Here is a 23,047-nt window from a genome sequence, read left to right as displayed (position 1 = left end):
TTTCCCTTCTTCTGCGCACGCGCTCTGGAAGCCTCGTTCCGGCCCTTTTCCCCCTGCCACGCATGCGCGAGCCCGTCTTCGAAACCCTTTCCCGCCTTTCTCCTGCCCCGTTTCGTCACAACCACGCCGACACCGGCCCCCCTTCATTCTGCGCAGGCGCCTTTTAACCTTGGCGCCCTTCTCTTCCGCCCTCTTCCTTGCCCATCGTTCTTACTGCGCATGCGCATTTACGGCCGCGTGCGTCAGGCGGCTTGTTTTCTCCCCCCGCCGCCTTAAAAGCGCTGTGCGCAGGCGCAGTAGCCACCTTGAGGCACAAACACATACAGACACACACACACACATATACTGTATATGTCAATATGTATTAAAAATGTCCTGATAAATTTCTGAGGAGGCGCCGCCATGGGAGTAAGTAAGGCCTGGAGAGGCTGGAGGAGGGGATATTTGGGGAGGGAAGGCTTTGTTTGGGGGGGGGATAGGAGGTAAAGATTGTCGTTGTTGTTGTTGTGTGCCTTCATGTCGTTTCTGGGTCTGTCATGGGCTTCAATGGCAAGGGAGGGGCGGAGGGAGTGCGGCTGCTGGACCAATGCCTACGTCATTTCCTCTTTGAAACGACCCTGAGGCCTTGGGCCCCTGTACTATACTAGGGAGGCGGGTTATAAACAAACATCCTCCTCCTCTGAGGCCGAGAGAGTGTGACTCCCTGGGAATCATGCTTTATTGTGGGGCCTGAGAAAGAAGGCTCAATGTCTGACAGAACTACAGTTCCCAGCATTCCCTAGCATTGAGCAGTGGAAGCCGTCTCTGCAGTCTGCTTTGGACCTGAATTCCGCAGAGGTTTTACTTCTTACTTCAATTCAGCTTGAAAGTGACAGTTTAATTCCTTCCAGGGTACTTGCCACAGGAAAAAGCCCCTCAAATATTCCTTAATTAGTCAAACGAATTACACTCCTCCCTCCATATTTGCAGCCTTGACTTTTGCGGATCTGATTATTCAGGGGCCTGGTTCATGTCTTCTCTCTAGGAATATCTAGGTCCTCCTCCAGGGCAACTCTATGGTTAACTTTAACTATAGGTGGCACTGAAAGACCTAGAGGTTCCTAGAGAGGACACTCCACTAGGCCTTTATAGCTCCTTTGTGCAGCTCTATGGTCAGTGTCTGTCAGACGTTGACCACAGAGTTTCCCTGGAGGACCTAGAGATTCCTAGAGAGGATACTCTACTAGACATTTGTAGCTCCTTTGTGCAACTCTATGGTCAGTGTCTGTCGGACGTTGACCACAGTTTCCCTGGAGGACCTAGAGATTCCTAGAGAGGATACTCTACTAGACATTTGTAGCTCCTTTGTGCAACTCTATGGTCAGTGTCTGTCGGACGTTGACCACAGAGTTTCCCTGGAGGACCTAGAGATTCCTAGAGAGGATACTCTACTAGACATTTGTAGCTCCTTTGTGCAACTCTATGGTCAGTGTCTGTCGGACGTTGACCACAGAGTTTCCCTGGAGGACCTAGAGATTCCTAGAGAGGATACTCTACTAGACATTTGTAGCTCCTTTGTGCAACTCTATGGTCAGTGTCTGTCGGACGTTGACCACAGTTTCCCTGGAGGACCTAGAGATTCCTAGAGAGGATACTCTACTAGACATTTGTAGCTCCTTTGTGCAACTCTATGGTCAGTGTCTGTCGGACGTTGACCACAGTTTCCCTGGAGGACCTAGAGATTCCTAGAGAGGATACTCTACTAGACATTTGTAGCTCCTTTGTGCAACTCTATGGTCAGTGTCTGTCGGACGTTGACCACAGTTTCCCTGGAGGACCTAGAGATTCCTAGAGAGGATACTCTACTAGACATTTGTAGCTCCTTTGTGCAACTCTATGGTCAGTGTCTGTCGGACGTTGACCACAGAGTTTCCCTGGAGGACCTAGAGATTCCTAGAGAGGATACTCTACTAGACATTTGTAGCTCCTTTGTGCAACTCTATGGTCAGTGTCTGTCGGACGTTGACCACAGAGTTTCCCTGGAGGACCTAGAGATTCCTAGAGAGGATACTCTACTAGACATTTGTAGCTCCTTTGTGCAACTCTATGGTCAGTGTCTGTCAGACGTTGACCACAGAGTTTCCCTGGAGGACCTAGAGATTCCTAGAGAGGATACTCTACTAGACATTTGTAGCTCCTTTGTGCAACTCTATGGTCAGTGTCTGTCGGACGTTGACCACAGTTTCCCTGGAGGACCTAGAGATTCCTAGAGAGGATACTCTACTAGACATTTGTAGCTCCTTTGTGCAACTCTATGGTCAGTGTCTGTCGGACGTTGACCACAGAGTTTCCCTGGAGGACCTAGAGATTCCTAGAGAGGATACTCTACTAGACATTTGTAGCTCCTTTGTGCAACTCTATGGTCAGTGTCTGTCGGACGTTGACCACAGAGTTTCCCTGGAGGACCTAGAGATTCCTAGAGAGGATACTCTACTAGACATTTGTAGCTCCTTTGTGCAACTCTATGGTCAGTGTCTGTCGGACGTTGACCACAGTTTCCCTGGAGGACCTAGAGATTCCTAGAGAGGATACTCTACTAGACATTTGTAGCTCCTTTGTGCAACTCTATGGTCAGTGTCTGTCGGACGTTGACCACAGTTTCCCTGGAGGACCTAGAGATTCCTAGAGAGGATACTCTACTAGACATTTGTAGCTCCTTTGTGCAACTCTATGGTCAGTGTCTGTCGGACGTTGACCACAGTTTCCCTGGAGGACCTAGAGATTCCTAGAGAGGATACTCTACTAGACATTTGTAGCTCCTTTGTGCAACTCTATGGTCAGTGTCTGTCGGACGTTGACCACAGAGTTTCCCTGGAGGACCTAGAGATTCCTAGAGAGGATACTCTACTAGACATTTGTAGCTCCTTTGTGCAACTCTATGGTCAGTGTCTGTCGGACGTTGACCACAGAGTTTCCCTGGAGGACCTAGAGATTCCTAGAGAGGATACTCTACTAGACATTTGTAGCTCCTTTGTGCAACTCTATGGTCAGTGTCTGTCGGACGTTGACCACAGAGTTTCCCTGGAGGACCTAGAGATTCCTAGAGAGGATACTCTACTAGACATTTGTAGCTCCTTTGTGCAACTCTATGGTCAGTGTCTGTCGGACGTTGACCACAGTTTCCCTGGAGGACCTAGAGATTCCTAGAGAGGATACTCTACTAGACATTTGTAGCTCCTTTGTGCAACTCTATGGTCAGTGTCTGTCGGACGTTGACCACAGAGTTTCCCTGGAGGACCTAGAGATTCCTAGAGAGGATACTCTACTAGACATTTGTAGCTCCTTTGTGCAACTCTATGGTCAGTGTCTGTCGGACGTTGACCACAGAGTTTCCCTGGAGGACCTAGAGATTCCTAGAGAGGCGTCCTCTCAGGTCAAAACATGGTGTTTTTGTTATTTGGGGGTCCTGTGCCCCTGACCCCAGTCTCCAACTGGATTATTTCTGCAGTGTGCTTTGGACCTTTGTGGCAACCAGCGTTGCTCATCCTCTCCTTTTCTGGGCAGAACCTGCAAAGAATACCTTGTTGTGCTGCTGTTGCGTACCTGCGCTATGTGCAACAGCTTTACAAAACAAGTTGGCAGATAGTACTGTATATACTTATTTATATGTCTAGAAATTTAAGTCAAAAATCTGACCCCCAAAATAGTTTTTTTTTTTTTTTTTTGTGGGTTTTTGGGGCTCTGTGGCCATGTTCTAGGAGAGTTTATTCCTGATGTTTTGCTGGCATCTCTGGCTGGCCCCCAAATAAACCTGACTGGACTTCTCCATGGGTCAAGGTAAGTATTGGACTTGGACTCTCACTTCAAAACAGGAACTGTCTCCTTAGGAAAGGCAAGAGAGAGCGTTTTCTGCCTTGGAAGCACCAATGACCTCCCTCTGTTCTCTGATCCATCCAGCCTTTAGTTATGTCTGCTGGGATTTTGCAAGCCCTTTGGCATTGCTTTCCTTTGCCTTGTCCTTGACACCCTTCATCACATCCCCCTAAGTTTAACCCTTGACTTATCCAGGGGTCATATCAAAAACCATCATTTGGGCCCCAAAACCTGCATGAGGTTGGCTTATAGTCAAATATATACGGTGCACAAATCTAGGTTGTTTCCTCCTCCCGCCTGAGGAGTGGCTTTGGGCCTTGTTTGTGCCCTGCTTGTGCAGGGAGATGGAGGAACATGGTTCCTCTCCCGTCTGTTTGCGCATCTCTCCAACCAGCAGCCTTCATGCCCCACTTTTCCCCTCCGGTGTTCATGTTCTGCATTGGTTTCCTGGCCAGCCCCAGATGGAAAATATCCTGGTTTGAACTTTAGTCCTGGTTGAAGGGTTGCATTGAGGGTAAGTGCATATGCTTTTGGCTCTGAAACCGCTGGTATTCCCTGGCAGTGCTTTACAGCGCTTCAGATGCAAGTCTCTCCCCTTTTTTATGGCAGTGCTTCCAAGGCTGATTTTTGTTGGCAGGTGAGTAATGCCCTCTCACATTTGAAGAAGGACCCTGGAAGTTTCTTGGCATTGTTTAATTTGTTAGCAGTCCTCAAAACAACCTGAATAGACTAGAAAGCTGAGCCAAAGCTAACAAAATGAATTTCGACACGGAGAAATGTAAGGTACTGCACTTGGGGCAGAAAAATAAAATGCACAGATATAGGATTATGGGGGACATCTGGCTGAATGAGACCTATATATGTGAAAGGGATCTAGGAGTCCAAGTAGACCACAGGTTGAACATGAGTCAACAGTGTGACGCAGCAGCTAAAAAGGCCAATGCAATTTTAGGCTGCATCAATAAAAGTATGGTAGATCAAGGGAAGTCATAGTGCCACTCTCTTCTGCTTTAGTCAGGCCCCACCTGGAATATTGTGTCCAGTTCTGGGCCCCACAATTAAAAAGGGATGTTGAGAAACTGAAGCCATGTGTCCAAAGGAGGGCAACTAAAATGGTGCAGGATTTGGAAACCACGAAGCCCTATGAAGAAAGACTCGGGGAGCTGGGGATGTTTAGCCGGGAGAAGCGAAGGTTAAGAGGTGATATGATAGCCCTGTTTAAATACAGTCGGCCCTTCTTATACACAGATTTTTTATACATGGATTTAAGCATACACGGTTTGAAAATGTACCAAAAAAGTATAAATTTACCTTGATGTTCCATTTTTTATAAGGGACACCATTTTGCTATGTCATTATATGTAATGGGACTTGAGCATACACGGATTTTGTTATACACAGGAGATCTTGGAACCAAACCCCAGCGTATAACAAGGGTCCACTGTACTTGAAGGGATATCATGTTGAGGAGGGAGCAAGCTTGTTTTCTGCTGCTCCAGAGACTAGGACCTGGAGCAATGGATGCAAGCTTCAGGAAAAGAGATTCCAGCTCAACATTAGGAGGAACTTCCTGAGAGTAAGGGCGGTTCCACAGTGGAACAAACTCCTTTGGAGATTTTGGTGGAGCCTCCTTCCTTAGAGGTCTTCAAACAGAGGCTGGAGGGCCATCTGTCAATGGGGATGCTTTGATTTTGATTTCCTGCATGGCAGAATGGGGTTGGACTGGGGTCTCTTCCAACTCTAGGATTTTCTTGCCAACTAAAGGCTTCACAAGGAAACATATCTGTGGCAAACAAACCCACAAACCAGCCAATCCCCAGCCAGGGGCCATAAGCCAATCAGGTTCTTAGTTGGGGAATTTGAATATTCCATCTGGCAGTTGGTTTTGTCAGTTGGGATTTTGACAGTTGAGAAGGCAGTTAGGGTTCTGCTGAGTCCATAGTTTTATGAGTTGCAGAGGGGAACTGAGGTTTAAGTCCAGTGTGAGGGGCTTACAACCTGACAGATACTCTGAGTTAGGGATCTCCGGAGTCCAGGAGTAGACAGTGTCCCGCGAGTAAAAAGGCCCAGGGTGCTGACATCAGCTCAGCAAGCTTTGTCAGCCACAGATGCTGGCGAAACGTCAGGAATAACATGGCCACAGAGCCCAAAAAACCCACAAAACACTATCAGCAAGCTTTAATTGGTTGAAATGGTCCATTAATCTGCAGAAGGTTGAGTAGATGAAGGCCAGCTTCAGTTAGTGGGGTTGCAAATCAAAAGTGTCCTTGGTCCAAAACCCACTGCAGAAATCTTCCAGTTTGAGACTGCTTTAACTGCCCTGGTTCAGTGCTAGGGAATCCTGGGAATTGTAGTTTATTGTGGCGCCAGAGCTCTCTTGACAGAAGGCTCAATGTCTCACAATCGCAGTTTCCAGGATTCCCTAGCATTGAGCCAGGGCAGTTAAAGCGGCCGTGAACTGGACTATTTCTATGTTGTGTTTTGTGTCTTCTCATATTCATACGGCCTGGGAATGTTGTGCTCTTTTCAATTTTTAAGGTTTGTATTGTAATATTCCATTTTAACACAACTGTTTTAACTTTTAAAATGGTTTAATTGCTTTTTTATTTTATTGTATATTTATACATTTTAGCACTACTGTTTTTAAACCGCATTGTTTTAAATCTGCTGTTGACTCCGTATATTGGGAGAAAGGCTGATAAAAGTAAATGATGGCGGTGTGTGTGTGTGTTTCTGTTTTATTCTGTATTAAATATATAATATATAAAATATTACTCTGTTTTATTCTGTATTTCCTGCTTGACAACAGCATTTGGTCTGACATAATCCATGAATTGGTTGAGATTTATGCCACTCTAGAATGGTTCAGTTGGTGTTTACTTCTTGGCTCCTCCGTCGCTGGTTGGAGCACATGAATTTCCCCACATAACTCTTAAAACAGCGCTTACTGGGATGTTTAGTCTCACATTCAATACTTATGTACTGCGTGGAGCTTAGCTCCATAAAATGTGTGCCCCGGGGAAATCTGCCTCAAACATATCAACCCTTTTTTGTTTCAGAGGAAGTCAAATAAAGGCAAGGAGAAGAAACAGAAGCGACTAGAGGAGCGGGCTGCCATGGACGCTGTCTGTGCCAAGGTGGAAGCTGCAAATAAAGTGAGTCCCATTCCCTCTTATTCCACATTTTCTTGGAGAGAGAGCATTATTTGGAGGCCTTTAAGCAGAGTCTGGATGGCCATCTGTCAAGGGGGATGCTTTGATGGTGAGTTCCTGCATGGCAGAATGGGGTTGGACTGGATGGTCCTTCTTGGGGTCTCTTCCAAATCTATGATTCATAGAATCACAGAATCGTAGAGTTGGAAGAGACCGCAAGGGCCATCCAGTCCAACCCCATTCTGCCATGAAGGAAATCCAAATCAAAGCATACCCAACAGATGGCCATCCAGCCTCTTCTTAAAGACCTCCAGAGAAGGAGACTCTATGGAGAGTCTGTCATATATTTATGATGTATACCCTGTTTTATGGCCAAGATGCAAGACAAGTTAATTTAAAAATTAGATTCCTATTAAAAAAATAAATAAAAATGTTAAAATTTAGTCAGATTATAATCTTAAAACACAATTGGTTTAAAAACGATTAAATGCAGCACAATAAAAAGTGAAATACCCATTAAAAGCTCTTTCCTAAGCAAACTGCCAATTACCAAAAGCATGCCTGTTCACAGAGAGATTAGAAAGGTTTGTCAAGATCAAGGAAAACTGAGTTCGAATCCCTACTTTGCTATGGAGCTCATTGGTTGGCTTGGTCCAATCGACCTACCTTGCAGGGTTGTTGCAATAAAATAAATGGAGGTTGATGTGTACAGCTTTGGGGCTCTAAAGAGAAGAAAGTATTCAGAATCATAGAATCCTAGAGTTGGAAGAGACCCCAAGGGCCATCCAATCCAACCCCATTCTGCCATGCAAGAACTCTCAATCAAAGCACCCCCCATAAGTGGCCAGCCAGCCTCTGTATAAAGACCTCCAAAGAAGGAGACTCCACCAAAATCCCTGAGGGAGTGTGTTCCACTGTTGAACAGCTCTTACTGTCAGGAGGTTCCTCCTAATGTTTAGGTGGAACCTTTTCCCCTGGAGTTTGCATCCATTGTGTCCTGTTCTCTGGAGCAGCAGAAAACACGCTCGATCCATCCTCAGTATGACATCCCTTCAAATGTTTTAAAAGGCTATCATATCACCTCTCTTCTCCAGACTAAACATACCCAGCTCCCTAAGTCTCACCTCATAGGGCAAGGTTTCCAGACCCTTCATCGTTTTAGTCGCCATCCTCTAGACACGCTCCAGATGGTCAACATCCTTTTTGAATTGTGGTGCCCAGAAAATTGACTGGTCTTGCCTTAAAGGATAAGTGAAGAGAAACTTTAAAAAGAGGGCTGCTACTTAATATGATTCTATTGATACTTAGAATAATACATATTGTATCTACTCATGTATAAATCTTGAAATTTAAGTCAAAAAATTGACCCAAAAAAACTAAGTTGATTTATCCATGGGTCAATGTAAGTACTGTATCTTAACTCTTACGTATAAGAAGGAACCATCTCCTGGTGAAAAGCAAGAGTATCATCTGTCCTGGAAGCACTTACCCTCTGTGTTCTCTCATCCATCCAGCCTTAAGGCTAGGCACATAGGCCTGCTGGAATTTTGTAAGTTCTTTGACATGGTTTTGCTTTGCTTCATCCTTCAGATCCTTTGCTATATGCTCTTAGGTTTTAGCCTTGACTTATCCATGGGTCATGGCAAAATCCATAATTTTGCCCACAAAACTTTCCCTCGACTTATACATGAGGTCGACTTACAGTTGCGTATATACGGTAATACAAAAGGTTTTCTAGTCCTGGAAAGAAGGCAGTAGCATGCCCTATCCAGGAACAACCATTTTGAACTCAGCAACAGTTCCTCATGAAGCACAGTTGAGGATAGCTCTTCTCTGCTTTAGCTTCTGGGACATTCAGCTGTAGTCCTGAACATGCTTAACAAGTCTCAGTGAGTTTCGTGGGCTTTCTTTTGAAGTCGTGTCATGTATTTAATTTTTAATCTTAAGAACCTTTTGTGGTTTTTTTGGAGGGGATTGTTTTATTTTGGGGTTTTGTTTGTTTGGTTTTTGGAAAAGATTATCCAAGAAATATAATAAGAAGGCATATTTCAGGTGAGTACTGAAAGGTAATGCTGGAAACCAGCCACTAAGTTTCCTTCTGGAGAACAGCCACTAAGTTTTACAACAGATTTTTGAACTGAGAGTAATTGTGTGTCTGTCTGTCTTCCATTTGTCACAAAATAACTTGGGGCAACTGCTTGCACCAAAACTGAACTCCATAGTATGGAATTGGAGCAGATTATCAAGGCTTTGTAAATTACTCTGAGGATCTGATGATTGAATAGAAAATACTAAGAGACCATTCCATACAAGAAGGGCAACCATCTTTGCAAATGAATACACTGGTTGGCTGTGTTTGTGATTTTGACATTTATTGCCCCAAGATAAAGGTAGAGATTCTCTAAAGGACTTGAGAGAGAGTGACTAAATAAATAAGAGTAAACAAGAGTCTTTCCTCTCACTTAGTGCTTATGGAGGACTGAAAGAGGCCTTGATCCAAAGCAATAGGGAAACACCAGCACTATCTCTTTGCTTGAAAGTTCTGCAGGCACCAGTCTCTTCTTTTCTCTAGTGATTGTTTTTCTTTCTGTAGTTGGAAGACCCCTTAGAGGCCTTTCCAGTTTTCAAGAAATACGACAGGAATGGGTGAGTAAAATTGGAATCCAGGTCTTCCTGGCCCAAATCTTAATCTTCTAGCCTCTGTGCTGTTACAATGCATGACTTACAAGGTTTACAGTGAATACCTTGCATGCTCAAAATCATATGCTACTTCATGCTCCCAATACAAAATGTATCTGGCACCTCCTGGCAAATCTACCACACAGTCTATCATCCTATCCACCTATTCTCTTGTCTTGTTGCAGATTAAATGTTTCCATCGAGTGTAAACGCGTATCCAGCTTGGACCCGGCGACCCTCGAGTGGGCTTTTGAACTAACCAAAACAAACATGCAGACCTTGTAAGGCCTGAGGAATGCTGAGGGATCGTGGATGGCACTGGGGAGCCTTGGTCAACAGTTGTGGAGATAGGCAAAGTGGGAGATGGGGTCTTCCTCAACCTCTGCCCCTTATTATAGGACATACTTAGCAAATGGAAGGTCCTAGGTCCAGTCCCTGTCATCTCCAGTTGAAAAGGATGGGATGGTGGGAAAGAATATGTTCTTGAGATCATGAAGGGCTACTGTCATTGCGCTGGATGGACCAGTGTTCTGACTTTGTATAAGGCGGCTTCCTGTGTTGTGCTTTTGTGATTCTAGTTGGAGACTACTGCAAAAATCATATTCTGTTAGCAGTGACAAGCAGTTTTTGGCAACTCTTGGGCTGATAAGCATGTGGATGAGAGTGGGGCCCAAGCAAACAGGATATACCATGAATGGGATGGACTTGTGTGTTCATTGCAGTGCAAATGTAGTGCAAGACATCCAAAATACTTCCTGTCCCTTTTAACAGTTTTATAGTTGGGTTCTCTTACAATGTTGCCCAGGAGCAACTCAGAAATGCTGTTCATAGTTGAGGTGGAGAAGGGGAGAGGGGTTCTGCATCTATATACCCATTCCTTGCCTCTCCTAGTTAGCAATATAGAAAACTTTTCATGGTGAGTACTTTTTGTGTTCAGCTAAACTCTTCCTCAAGGAGGAGATTGCAAAGCTGCAGTTATCTCCTCTCTTTCTGTTTTCTTACACTTTAAAGGTATGAGCAGAGTGAATGGGGTTGGAAAGACCGGGAGAAACGGGATGAGATGGCAGATGACCGTGCTTGGTACCTGATAGCTCTGGAAGATGGCTCCCTTCCCGTGGCTTTCTCACACTTCCGCTTTGATGTGGAATGTGGGGACGAGGTACTTTATTGGTATGTCTTTTTTTACTTGGCATGCTCATGTGCTTTTTTCAAGGTGTGTGTATGTGTGAGAAGTAACAGGATTGTCAGCGCACTGAATTTTGCAGGTAGAAATTCCTGATGGATCACTGAATAGTAGAGACATAACTTGGACATGCAAAAATGTTATGTGTATCGTCCTTGAGGTGAATGCGGCCAGAGGTCTTGTTGGACATCAGTCCTCACACCTCCAAGACCTCCTGTCCTCAGTCACTCTGTTCAGGTCCGGCAGGCTCAGGGCTGTGGCCTCCTCGATTGAGTCTATCCATTTGCTCTGCAGTCTTCCTCTCATTCTACTGCCCTCCACATTTTCTAGCTTTATTGTCTTTTCTAGCAAGTCATGTCTTCTCATGATGTGTCGAAAGTGTGGCAGCCTCACTTTAACCATCTTGGCTTCCAGGGAGAACTCAGCCTTGGTCTCATTTGTTTGTCTTTTTGGCTGTTGATATGGGATTTCTTCTTTCTATATTCCTTTTACTTATTGTATCCTATCAGCTTTGGCTCTTGAAGGCAAAGAGCTGCGTTAACATTCATTATTTGTACAGTGGCTAGAAAATGTAGGTGTTCTGTAAGTATTAAATGCCAACATCAATTTGTATTATTTAAGGCTGGAGAACCAGTAGCCCTCTAAATGTGGGACTTCAGCCTCTGATAGGTGATGGATGATGGGAGTGGTCCATCAGTATCTAGAATACTGGATATTACTTGGCCTTCAGAATAAGTGTTGGAAAGCTGTTGATGTAAGATAATGGACAGAGACTGGTTGAAGCTTGAAGAATGTATTGAACTGGAGAAATTTGCCAGTCTGGAATGTTGTAGTGGAAAGCAAAACAGCAAGCTATATCAGAGATTTCATGCCTTGGGCATGTTTGAACAATATATATATATATATATATAACTGGTGTTGATATGCCTTTCCCTGCATACTTCTCTTGCTCTCCCCAGTTATGAAGTGCAGCTGGAAAGCAACGTGAGAAGGAAAGGCTTGGGCAAATTTCTTATACAAATACTGCAGCTTGTGGCAAATGGGTAAGTGCAGTGTTCACATTCCCAGGATTACACATGTCTTTTTCTTCTTCTTGTCAGAGATTGCAATCCCAAATTTGCCTAATTGAGCAGACAGCATTTTCATCTACCAAACTTGCTCCCAAGTTTAAAAATTGCAGTGTGATGCCGGGGCTGGCGTGTAGCGTAAACTCAGTTGTGGGAGCACTTGTAATACAGTTTTCTTTCTTAATTTAAAGTGTGTGAAAACGTGCGTCTTATCTGCTAGTGTCTACAGCCCTTCAGTGTGACATAGAACGTTTCAGAAAATCTGTTTATGAAACCAGAGTGTGACTCTTGAGCCTACTTCAGAGCTCATAGGCTGCATGGCCCATCATCAACTGTTCAGCTTCTAATTCAGCATCCCATATATCTTACATAAAATTATGGCCAAGAACCAGTGGCTTTCTTCAGTGTCAGAAGCACAGCCAACTTAGCTGCCTTCTCCACAAGGACCCCACTGGGCACATTTGTAGGACAGCCTCATGGCAGAATCCCCACACCTTCATTGACAGAAGCTGGACAGGTTTGCCTGCTTAGAAATATGCCCAGCCTCTTAGGTCTGCATTATGGCCTGCATCCCACAAGCCAGGGGCCTACCACCGACCAGGTGCAGCTCCTTTCCATGGTACTCAGCTTAGGTAAATCACACTATAGGATGTCCTTTGCCCACTACAGGAGAAAGGAACAGTGAGAAGGTTGTTCTCTATAGAGAGCAGAGGACATATTGGCCCTCCTAGCTGCTTGCTCTCCCCTGTCTCAGAGGGAAAAGGAGGTGGTCCCTTAGACTCCTTTTCAATATCTTTAGTGCATTTTTTTCTGTTCACATATTCTTCTTGTCTCAACCTAGTTTAGATTTTCCTTTATCAGGCCACCTCCAGCACATTTTCTATTAATCTAAATGATCTTCAAGAGAACAGGAAGGGGCTATGTTCGCCTTTGCCTGTGTCTGTTTTGACATTCTTCTCTCCCTGACTTTTCTTAGCACACAGATGAAGAAAGTCATGTTAACAGTATTTAAACACAATCATGGGGCCTACCAGTTCTTCAAAGAAGCTTTACAGTAAGAATTTGGCTTGATTTTTCCCCCCTCCGCATAAACCAAGACATGAAAGAATTAGAAGGGTGGGCAGATGTCAGAAGAGTTTAATGGATGGATAGGAAGGTTGTCCCTTTTTGGTGTGCCAGAATAGACTCCTTGATTCTTTGTTGACCATCTTTTAGCCTAAAGGTATGCCTGCAGAATGGCAGTTCTTACTGTAAAATGCTGGCCTGTTTCTGGACTATGTCCACGTTTGGACATCTGCTACATTCCTTAAACTGGAGTACTTAATCTTTTATTACTCAGGTGTGCTTGTTCTTTATAGTTAAATAAAGTTTAAGAGAAGTATTGTCTATTAAGGATAGGAAAGAAGCATAGTTACCAGGAAAATCATTTTGAAAGGGGGAAATGGTGCTTAAGTGCAAATGGCTTTGTTCTTCTAGTCATCCTGTCTCTGGGTTGTACAGTTCCCCAATCTGCAGATTGAGAGTGGTGTGAGTTGTATGTGTTTTCACATTTGCAAGCTGTCTTGGGTGGGACGTTGTGGTTGTAGTCGTGGCTGTTTGAGCTATTTTGCCCAAGCTGCATCCTATGTGCAGAGCTGAGTGTGGAACCAATTCAGAGGATGCTGTAGCTAGGTAATTCCTGCCAGAACTTATTTGCACCTGTGTGAACAGATTGATATCGGAGTCTCTTTAAATATTTCAACAGATAAATTTAAGTGTTAGCATCACATTTTAGTTTGTTTGTGGGAAGGTGAGCATGGTGTTCTGACACATTTCTTAATAAATAATAATAAATAAATGGTTTATTTATATACCGCCCTTCCAGAGATCAGGGCGGTTCACAACAGATAAAAAGTACATAAAAAAATTTCAATATACAATATTAAAAATACAAACTACAAAAAGAAAAACAACAGCAAATGCCCCCAGGTTAGATACCCATTGTCTGTGCGGTCATATGGCGGGGGGGGCTTATAAGGACTAATCGGGGAATGCGATGCCAAACAGGTGGGTCTTCAACTCCCGCTTGAATTGGGCCAGGGAGGTGACTGAGCGGAGCTCTATGGGCAGCGTGTTCCAAAGGGCCGGGGCGGCGATGGAGAAAGACCTCCTGGAAGTGGAGGATAACCTCGCCCCGGGAACCCTAAGGAGTTGCTGCCCAGATGTTCTGAGGGTGCGAGGCGGAATGTATGGGGAGAGGCGGTCCTTCAGGTAACCTGGGCCCAAGCCATTTAGGACTTAACAAGCATGGGCAGTGAATAGTTAGTTGCTGCAGTTATTTGTCTGTATATATATATATATATTTATTTTTATGGTATTTATACCCTGCCCTTCAGCCCTGAAGGCTCTCAGAGCGGCTTACAATTATAATATTTAATTAGACGGTTCCCTGCCCTCAGGCTTACAATCTAAAAGACATGACGCAAAAAGAGAAGGGAAAGGTGGTGGGAAAGGGTATGAGGTCCAGTGGTTCTTCTCTCCCTCTGAGGCCTGGACCATGATGGCAGATGGACTGGAGGCAGGGCTCTTCTTCTTCAGGCTAGCCCTGGTGGAGCTGGGCCCCCTGTTCACTCCCTCACAGGCCAAGACAGTCCAGAAGTTCCAGTATGACATTCCTTCAATTATTTAAACAGGGATAAATCCAAAATTCCTTTTGTGGAATTGTCATTACCTGGTGTATGTAAGGTAGAAAACCCATTTCTTCTGCATTCCGCAAACGGCAGCCATCCATTTCTGAATAAATTCTCCTCAGGAGCAGCATTGGAAGAGACGGGCGAAGGCACATCTGGGGTGTTCAACTGTCCGCTTCGCAGTCCAACCGCTCCCCCTCAGGGCTTCCCTGTGCCATTAAAGTTCGCATTGGCTCAGCTGCTCAACAGCAGAAGTGGCAAACTGTGGCTTGCAGACATGGGGCCTGTACAGTCAGGCCAAAATAAAGTTGCTTCGGGTCACTTTGGGGTATACTGTTTACATGGTGCATGCGTCCTAAGAAGCTGGAAGTGGCACCAAAGCCATGCTCCAGTCCTAAGTCTGGGCTAAGTTTTAGTCTGGAGGACGACACTTTGCCCACCTTGAAGCCATATAGTTTCTTTTGCAGTTGCATTTCCATTGTTATTGCAATACCTGATCGTCTTCATATGGTCTGCCTCTGTCTTTCTTTTTCTCTCTGACCTGCTAGGTTTGAAATCGATGATACCTCACCTAGCATGTCTGGCTGCTGCGGAGATGACTGTTCCTATGAAATCCTCAGTCGAAGAACAAAATTTGGCGAGAGCCAGCAGGCTCACCTGAACAGTCACTGCGGTGGCTGTTGCCATTGAAGTTGCTTTTCATTCTTCAAGAGAATCCAACTCTTTTTTCCAGATAAGCCCTGCCTTTTTCTTTGCCTGATTGTGACCCCTCTCAGCCTTCCCATTTCTTTGCTGTGTTTCTGAGCCAGGACAAATGGACTCCTCTCCTCCATCCTGAATCTCAGGATCAACGATCTTCCTCCGTTTGGGAGGTTCTGGAAACTGATATCCAGCCTGACTGAGGCATGATGCGTAACCTGGTTTACCTGTGGCCTTAAACTGAAGGTGTGAATCCAGACAACGGTGTTTTCTTTTTGTTTTGTCTTTTTGCAATCAGGCGATAGGGTCTTGCTTCAAGTGAATGACAAGAGATAACTTGTACTGCAAGCTTTAAGGGCTGAAGAAGGATTGTGGTGGAGTTTTTTATGTGTGTGTGAATTTTGTTGTACTGTTATTGCAGTGGCAATTTCAGATATGTAATTTTATCTACATTGAAGTGTGCTCCTCTTTTATTCATTGATCCCTAGAACGATTGGGACTACTCTTTAGCTGCAAATCATCAGTGTATAGAAAACTAGGTATGGCTCCCTATGTGGAGAGCTGCTAAGACTTTGTCTGAGGACAGTCTTTATTGCTTGGAATTTCTCTTTGTACACATGACAGCCAGCTCTTGCGGGTGTGTATGTGTGCTTTATACACTTTTTAAGATCCACATCCTCAGTATAGTGTTCAGAATCCATAGGATAACCCCTAGAGCTCCAAACTCTTTAGTGCAGTTTGAATAGACTTTCAGTGAGCCCTTCTTCTGTGTCCCTTGGGGAATCTTTGAAACTGAGTCAGTTATTGGCAAGCGGCATAGGTGACTATATTTGTATTCACACATTGAACAACTTCCATGAGTTAGGCATCGTGGAAGTCAGAAGCTGATATCCTGGTGTTTGAAATGTCCGGCCAAAGGTACCATTCAAATTGTTCAGACACTGTGTTTTGTTCAGGCACAATATCCTCTGCTTTATTTGGTCTTCACTTCAAACACAAAAATCTGGGGCAATGATTAATTTTGGTCTGTTACAAGGCAAGCAGTTGTGTTGTTTTTTAACACGATTTTTTCCCCAACGCCTTAGCTTTACAACTGCACCAAAGTTTCATTGTTTAGGCTGGGGCTGTCCCTTCAATTTTTTAATTCTCTTGAGCTTCTTCCCTTCAGTGGAGAGGAGCATTGCCTTTCTGTTCCTGCAAGGTGCATGGCAGTGTGAGATCGCACTGGCCTTTCATTTCAGTTGCGTCCTCTGGAGTAAAAGCTCCATTTGGGGACCCAGGAACCAGGTCTGGAACTTGCATTTGTTACTACTGTAATCAGTTTAAATCCTTTTTTCTGTCCTTGCCACGTACAGAACTGCCCATCCTCTGAATCTCCCAGGCTGGCTAGGGAGCCACATTTCTGCCACATTTTCCAGCAGAATCATGTTCCAGCTCCAAAATGGTACTCACTGAGGAGCATGTCTTCTAGTTGCTAGGCAACTGCCACTCGTTTCCTTCTTTCCAAAAGGGCTTCTGGGAGTTCTTCCTTGCAGCATGGTCCACCATGTCCTGCTAAGCAACTGCCCAGATCATGCTGCAGTCCTGTTCAGCTGAAGTGATGCTGGCAAAAAGAACCATTTCTTCTCCCATGGGGCCTGTTCCACCAGCTACGTTTTGCCATCTCTGGGTCTGTAGTTGGTCTCTCTTCAGCGGGAGCAGCAAGAACAAAATGGGTGCTTCTCTTTTGGGGCCTACAGCTGAAAAGTCAACCAAAATCATTTTTGTACCTTTAAACACCTGGACACTTTTAAACTTGATAGTGAATTACATCTCAGCAAACAGACTGGCTTTTGCCTTTTAACAATTGGATTGGAATCACATAGGTTCATAGTGAAGACGTTTATCGGAATTCATGTTTGGGCAGACTCTTCTGATGGATATATTTTCACTAGCTGGAACAGGAGCAGCTACATCTTGGTGCCTCTAGATTCTCCATAGATTTGGCAGGAAGACCAGATCTTTCCACACCTGTTCTTACAATTGTGTTGCCATCTTTACACCTCCCCACCCCTGGTTCCAGATACTGAAAAGCAGAAGATATTAAGTCAACAATATATTGACAGGCCTATAATGCAAGAAAGAGGGCCAGGAAACAGATTGTGTCTTGGAATCTGGACTTCCAAGAGTTTCTCCCTTGAGAAATAAGAACAAATAGGTTGTTTTTGCTTGTCAGTGCTGTGGAAATGTTTGGAGTGTGGCTGTGAGAGAACTTTATGAATGCAACTTTGGTTCACGTTGGATAGTGAAGGTTGCTCAAAAGGTGTTGGCATTTGTCCCATAGGCCCCTGAGATAACCTTATTTCTCAAGAGGGGGCTGCACCAACGTAAGAAGCAGTAGGCAAGTCACACAGGCCCTTTGCCAGTTACAGGGCAGTTCAGTACCACTGTCTCCCGGGATGTTTGGCACATCTTCCAAACATTACACAGTGGTTCTGGATTTTATCCTGGCCAAAAGAGTTCAACAGAGTCCACTCAAAGCATTACTTAACCATATTCTGGAGCAATGCAAGTGGACAGTCCATTCTAGACTAGGGGGCTTCTTTCATGGATTGCCCATGTGCCTAGGAATTACCTATTACATTGCAATGGGCTGTTCTTTAATGTACTATCCATGTGTGCAGAAACACTCCTGTCCCACCTGAAGCAGCTGGAAACCTGGCAGGGTCACTATTCATTAGGTAACGCTGCTGTTGTGAACTCTGCCAGGTTGAAGCAAGGGATGTCTTGGGTTTTGAATCTTCTTGTTTAGGTGGTGGTGCTCTCTCTCCTCAAGACAAGTCAATGGACTGCTGCCTTTTTCATCCATTCCTTCTCTCATAGGACTGCAGCCTCAACCGTATCTTGCTTTTAACGTCCAAGGTGTAGAAACAAGCGGACTCTGCTTATAACTTGTATGGCCAAGTCATTTTTTGTTTGTAATATATCACTGGATTATTGTACAAATGATTTCTTTTTCAAAAGTTAATTATTCCAGCTTTTGTATTTGTTTTAAATGCTGGGCATGGTCTCTGAATTTTCAGATCTGCGACTTTTGAACATTGGCTAAACCAATAGCTCTCTTGGTGTTATGTTCCTCATAAAGCATATTGCCATATTAAATGATATTTATTATCAACCTTTGGACTTCCATTTAGCGTTCCTATAAATGGATTTCCCCCTCAAAGAAACCAAAAAGCAAATGTCAAGGAAAGGTGGCTGGAGGTGTCTGGTTTATGTATTTATTTCCCTCTCCTGGTCTCCAAATCTGGCATGCTAAGTAACTGATCTTTTTAAGTTGTAATAATTCTGTATTGTATACTCCTATGTATTAGTGCCCCCCTTCCTTTCTTAATGTATTTGAATTTTTCCATTTTTTAGAATAAATTTTGAAGTAAATACTTTTCTTACCAAGTGCTTTCACTGGAATAAAAGGGAACACCTTGACTTTTTAAACCATATTTGTTTTATTTGTACGTTAAAAATAAACCCTTTGTTCAGTCTTTTATCAGTTTGAGTGTATATGTTAGTTAAATATAACGGAGTTGCTCTCGCTCCATCTTGGAAGTAACTTGAGCTCTGCTTATTTGTGTTAGGCTTTTTGCACAGTTTGTGCTAGTTTCCAATCTGAGCAGCCTCTGCTCCCCCTGATCTCTGTAATGTCTACTCTGTACAGTTTGAATTCTGTTATCATAAATAGCAGGTTTCACAGCTTGGAAATCTTTATTTAAATTTAAAAACAGTACAAAACATGCAGCATACTTCATTTTCTCTAGTTTGTCACAAGCAAGTTTGTTATCTATACAGTCGGCCCTTCTTATACACAGATTCAAGCATACACAGTTTGAAAATGTTCCAAAAAAGTATAAATTTACCTTGATGTTCCATTTTTTATCAGGGACACCATTTTGCTATTTCATTATATTTAATGGGACTTGAGCATACACAGATTTTGTTATACGCAGGGGATCTTGGAACCAAACTCCAGCGTATAACAAGGGTCCACTGTACCTCCATCTACATAGTCCCAGATCAAAATAAATCTTCCTAATATACATTGACCTCCTAGAAGAATCTAGGTTTCCCCCATAAAACATAATTACCTAATTCACTAACTCTTATCTGAAACCAAAATCTTCTTCCATTAGAGACAATAATAAATCAATAATAAAGGTTCTTGTTCTGGTTGTTGTCATATTTAATCTTATTTCTACACCCCATATTTAATATAGATTTTCTGTGCCTTCCCTTACATCTATTCTCTCAGTGAAGCAATATGCAATTCTCCCTTTTTTCCTGTTTGTATATAATTATTCCAAGGATCCCATTCTTTATAAAAGTTGTGTAAAGAGCCCTTTTTAACAACGTTGTCAATTTGTCCATCCTGTACATGTCCCTTACTTTAAGTCTCCATTCTTCTCCTGAAGGCGGAACCTCCGGCTTCCAATATCTTGCAAATATAATTCTTGCAGCTACGATTAAATAAAAGAGTACCGTATTTTCCGGCCTATAAGACGACCCCCAACTTTTCCAGTTAAAAGATAGAGTTTGGGATATACTCACCGTATAAGACCAGCCCTCTTCCAACGCACACCAAATAAAAATTTAAAAAACATCAGATTTGTTTTCAATATGGTAATTTTAATTCTAATGCTTATGACAGGAAAACTGTCACTTATAAACATAAGGCTGTTTGTCATCAAACATGTAAACATAGAACAGTGCAAGTGGATTAAACTCTTCCTAATTCACTCTAAAGCTGAAAAGAAACAGCGCTGCCATGCTGTTTGTCTTCTAAGCTGTCAACCAAACTGGAACTGATGATGATAGGAGGAAGATAATAAACAGTAGAGAGAGAGAGAGAGAGAGAGCAAGTGCTGGGCAAGTCCCTGGTGAATTAGCAATGCCCATCATGACTGCAAGCTATGGTGTTTCTACAGGAAAGCCTTCACAATCCTCCTGTTCATCATCTGATACCATAAACACATCAATGAGATCCTGTGGAACACTTGAAGGCAGTCATCGTATGGATCAAATTCCGTATCAGACGGTGTGGTCTTAGCTTCGGCTTCCTCTTCATCTTGCCACAAGTAGTCATCCTCCATACCATCTAATGAATTTGATATGCCACGCTTCTTGAAAGACTTGACTACTGTTTCTGCATCAGTATCATTCCAGGCTTTTATGACAAACTTGCACAAAACATCCAACTGTGGAGCACGCATGTTTCTTCCTTTTGTGAATGACTTTTCGTCGCTAACCATCCATTCATTCCACTGTTCTCAAAAGCAATCTTTAAATGGCTTGTTTAGGCACACATCCAGTGGCTGTACCAACAATGTCAATCCTGCAGGAATAACCGCCGCATCTGTGTTTAGTCTTGCAAGCCTTTGCTTGGTGCTGGGAGTTAAATGAGCCCTGAACATACCCCACACCAGTAGACTACGTTTTTGAATAAGTCCACCTGGTCGCCTGCTCCATACATGATCAAGCCATAGCTTTACCCCTTCTTCATCCATCCAGCCTTTTTCATTCCCATGTACAAAACAAGCAACAGGGAACTAGAGTTTCGGCATTGTTTTTCTTTTAAAAATCATCTCTGGAAAGGCGGGCTAGAAATAAAAGCTTTATCAGTTGTCTCAGTTTGGTGCCATCAGCTGTGCATCCTAGTGCCACTGTAAAACTGGATTTCTCATGTCCTGTTGTTTTAACTAAAATGGTTTTTTCACCTTTTTGATGGACAGTTTTATTTCCAACCATATCAAAATTCATTGGAGTTTCATCCATATTTCCAATACTGCTTAATGCATAGCCATGTTTAGTGCGCTGTTGTATTATGTATTGATGGAAGCTAATTACTTTGCTATCAAGATCTGCAGGTAATTTTTGGGCAATGTTCATCTTTTTGCCTCAGTACCATATCATGCCTTTCCATGAATCTAGTACACCAGGATACAGTGGCCTTAAATCTGTTGCTGTGATCTGGGTTAGATTTGGCCCACTGAAGTGCAAAGAGACGTATTTGATTTCTTGTCACTACATAACCGTTTTGGCGATGCTCATTCACCATGTCTGCCACATGTTTTTCAAGTTCTGGCCAAAGTGGGATACCTCTTCTTGATGCACATTTACCCCTTGGCATACTCCTTAATGCTTTTTCATTTGCTTTCCTGTCCTGAACCATCTTTTCTGCTACTCCATATTGTCTTACAGCAGCGCAGTTATTATGTTCCATGGCAAAGTTTACAACTTTAAGTTTGAAACTGGCTTCATATTTCTTTCTTCTTGCTGGTGAAGCCATGATGGGGATTTGACTGTTGGATATTTCTATACTGTACTGTATGTGCTGGTGCTGCACTGTATGAACAGGTACAGGTACTGGTGCTGTACTGCATGTGGTACCCAGTGTACAACAACCAGCCAATCACAGCAACTGATGTGCTTGGCTTATCTATCTATCTATCTATCTATCTATCTATCTATCTATCTAACTATTTTTATGCTTCGACCACTAGGGGGGGCTAGCTGCTATGTAAGCCAGCTCCCCAGGCCTTTGCAGAGGCCTGAAAAGCCTGCCTTGCATGCTGGCAGTGTGCCCGCCCCTGCCCTACTATAGGCCAAGTTTAGGGGGCCTGATGCCCACAAACGCCGGCTTCCAAAGGCCTCCAGAGACCTGAGAAGCCGGCAGCCAGGCATGCGCCCTCGCGCTGGCTTTCAAAGGGCTCCGGAGGCCATTGGAAGCCAGCAGAACAAGAGGTAAGTGCGCTGGGTTCCTGGGGCTTTCTTGTTACCCAGCGTACAAGACGGCCCCCAACTTTTGACCCCATTTTAGAGGGTCAAAAAGTCGTCTTGTACGCCGGAAAATACAGTAATTTGTCTTTCCCTGCTTCCAATTTGATAGTGTCAGTTATATTCAAAAGATACATTTTGGGGTCAGCGTGTTCTTTAAATTTAAGGGTTTTTTTCCATCTCCTGATGTATATTCTCCCAAAAAAATCTTGGCTTTTTTACAATTCCACCAACAATTAAGTTCCTACCTCTGTTTTACATTTCCAACAATTATTTTTATTCTCGTTAAACATTTTGGATAGTTTAAAGGGTGTTAAATACCATCTAAATAAAGATTTGTAAGCATTCTCTCTTGATTCTACACTTGGTGTATATTTTATTCTAATTGGCCATAGTCTTTCCCACCAGTTGTATTGGTTCTTTTAGGTCTTTTGCCCACTTGATCATAAAATCTTTTATAGTTTCTTCCTCTAATTCAAATTTCCGAATCAGATTATATAATTTTGAGATTTGTTTTTTTGGGGTTTTAATAATATTTTCAAATTCTGGCTCTGCTGTACCTATACCACAGATTTTACTGTCCATTATGAACCTTTCTTTAAATTGTCTATATGTGAACCAATTGCACATGTATCCTTACTTTTGTAAACCCTCCTGCTATTTCAATACTCTTACCTCCCCTTGTAATATTGTTAAGTTCTCAAATGTTACCCAGGGAGTTTTCTTTAATTCTTCTCTACTAAACATCGCTTCATTAGTTGAGGCCCCAAATAATAATAGAATAATAGGAAGAGGCCCCAAAAGGGCGGACTTAACCATAGTAAAAGTTTGCTGAAGTAGGAATTTGAACAAGGTGGGTTAAAAAGGTTGGCCTGACATATTTTGAAGGATGAATGCTGGTGCAGGATGTCTGCTTGGAGTCAGAATAATGGATGCTGA

General features: G+C 43.4%; 2 protein-coding genes across 6 annotated transcripts in view; both read left to right on the top strand.

The window, feature by feature from the left end:
• Positions 1–348: 348 nt before the first annotated feature.
• NAA40 (N-alpha-acetyltransferase 40, NatD catalytic subunit) lies at positions 349–18,718 on the top strand. 5 transcript variants are annotated; one of them, XM_089482966.1, is made up of 8 exons: positions 349–408; positions 6,912–7,007; positions 9,598–9,650; positions 9,869–9,964; positions 10,695–10,853; positions 11,826–11,909; positions 12,910–12,987; positions 15,151–18,718. In XM_089482966.1, the coding sequence occupies exons 1-8, from the start codon at positions 403–405 to the stop codon at positions 15,290–15,292; spliced, it is 714 nt and encodes a 237-aa protein (XP_089339092.1). In that variant the 5' UTR covers positions 349–402; the 3' UTR covers positions 15,293–18,718. The 5 variants fall into 5 exon arrangements, with proteins under 5 accessions (XP_089339092.1, XP_089339095.1, XP_089339094.1 ...); XM_089482967.1 differs by lacking the exon at positions 349–408 and adding an exon at positions 6,215–6,390; XM_089482969.1 differs by lacking the exon at positions 9,869–9,964.
• Positions 18,719–22,046: 3,328 nt separating this feature from the next.
• LOC149302037 (uncharacterized) overlaps positions 22,047–23,047 on the top strand; it is a 38,974-nt gene continuing 37,973 nt past the window's right edge. The window contains exon 1 of the mRNA XM_089482972.1: positions 22,047–22,075. The gene's annotated coding sequence lies outside the window, so the exon portion shown is untranslated. The remainder of the gene's footprint in view (positions 22,076–23,047) is intronic.

The sequence above is a fragment of the Sceloporus occidentalis genome, unplaced genomic scaffold, assembly GCF_023333645.1.
Source record: "Sceloporus occidentalis isolate IW3139 unplaced genomic scaffold, rSceOcc1.0.p SCAF_20, whole genome shotgun sequence".
Taxonomy (NCBI): Eukaryota; Metazoa; Chordata; class Lepidosauria; order Squamata; family Phrynosomatidae; genus Sceloporus; species Sceloporus occidentalis.
The sequence above is the reverse complement of the archived record's forward strand: the minus strand, read 5'-3'. Positions and strand labels throughout refer to the sequence as shown.

Bases quoted from the DNA above. Each gene is read 5' to 3' on its own strand.
- NAA40 (XM_089482966.1), top strand. The intron at 10,854-11,825 runs GTATGTCTTTTT...TGCTCTCCCCAG, and splicing joins GGGGACGAGGTACTTTATTG to TTATGAAGTGCAGCTGGAAA. The intron at 11,910-12,909 runs GTAAGTGCAGTG...GACTTTTCTTAG, and splicing joins CTGCAGCTTGTGGCAAATGG to CACACAGATGAAGAAAGTCA.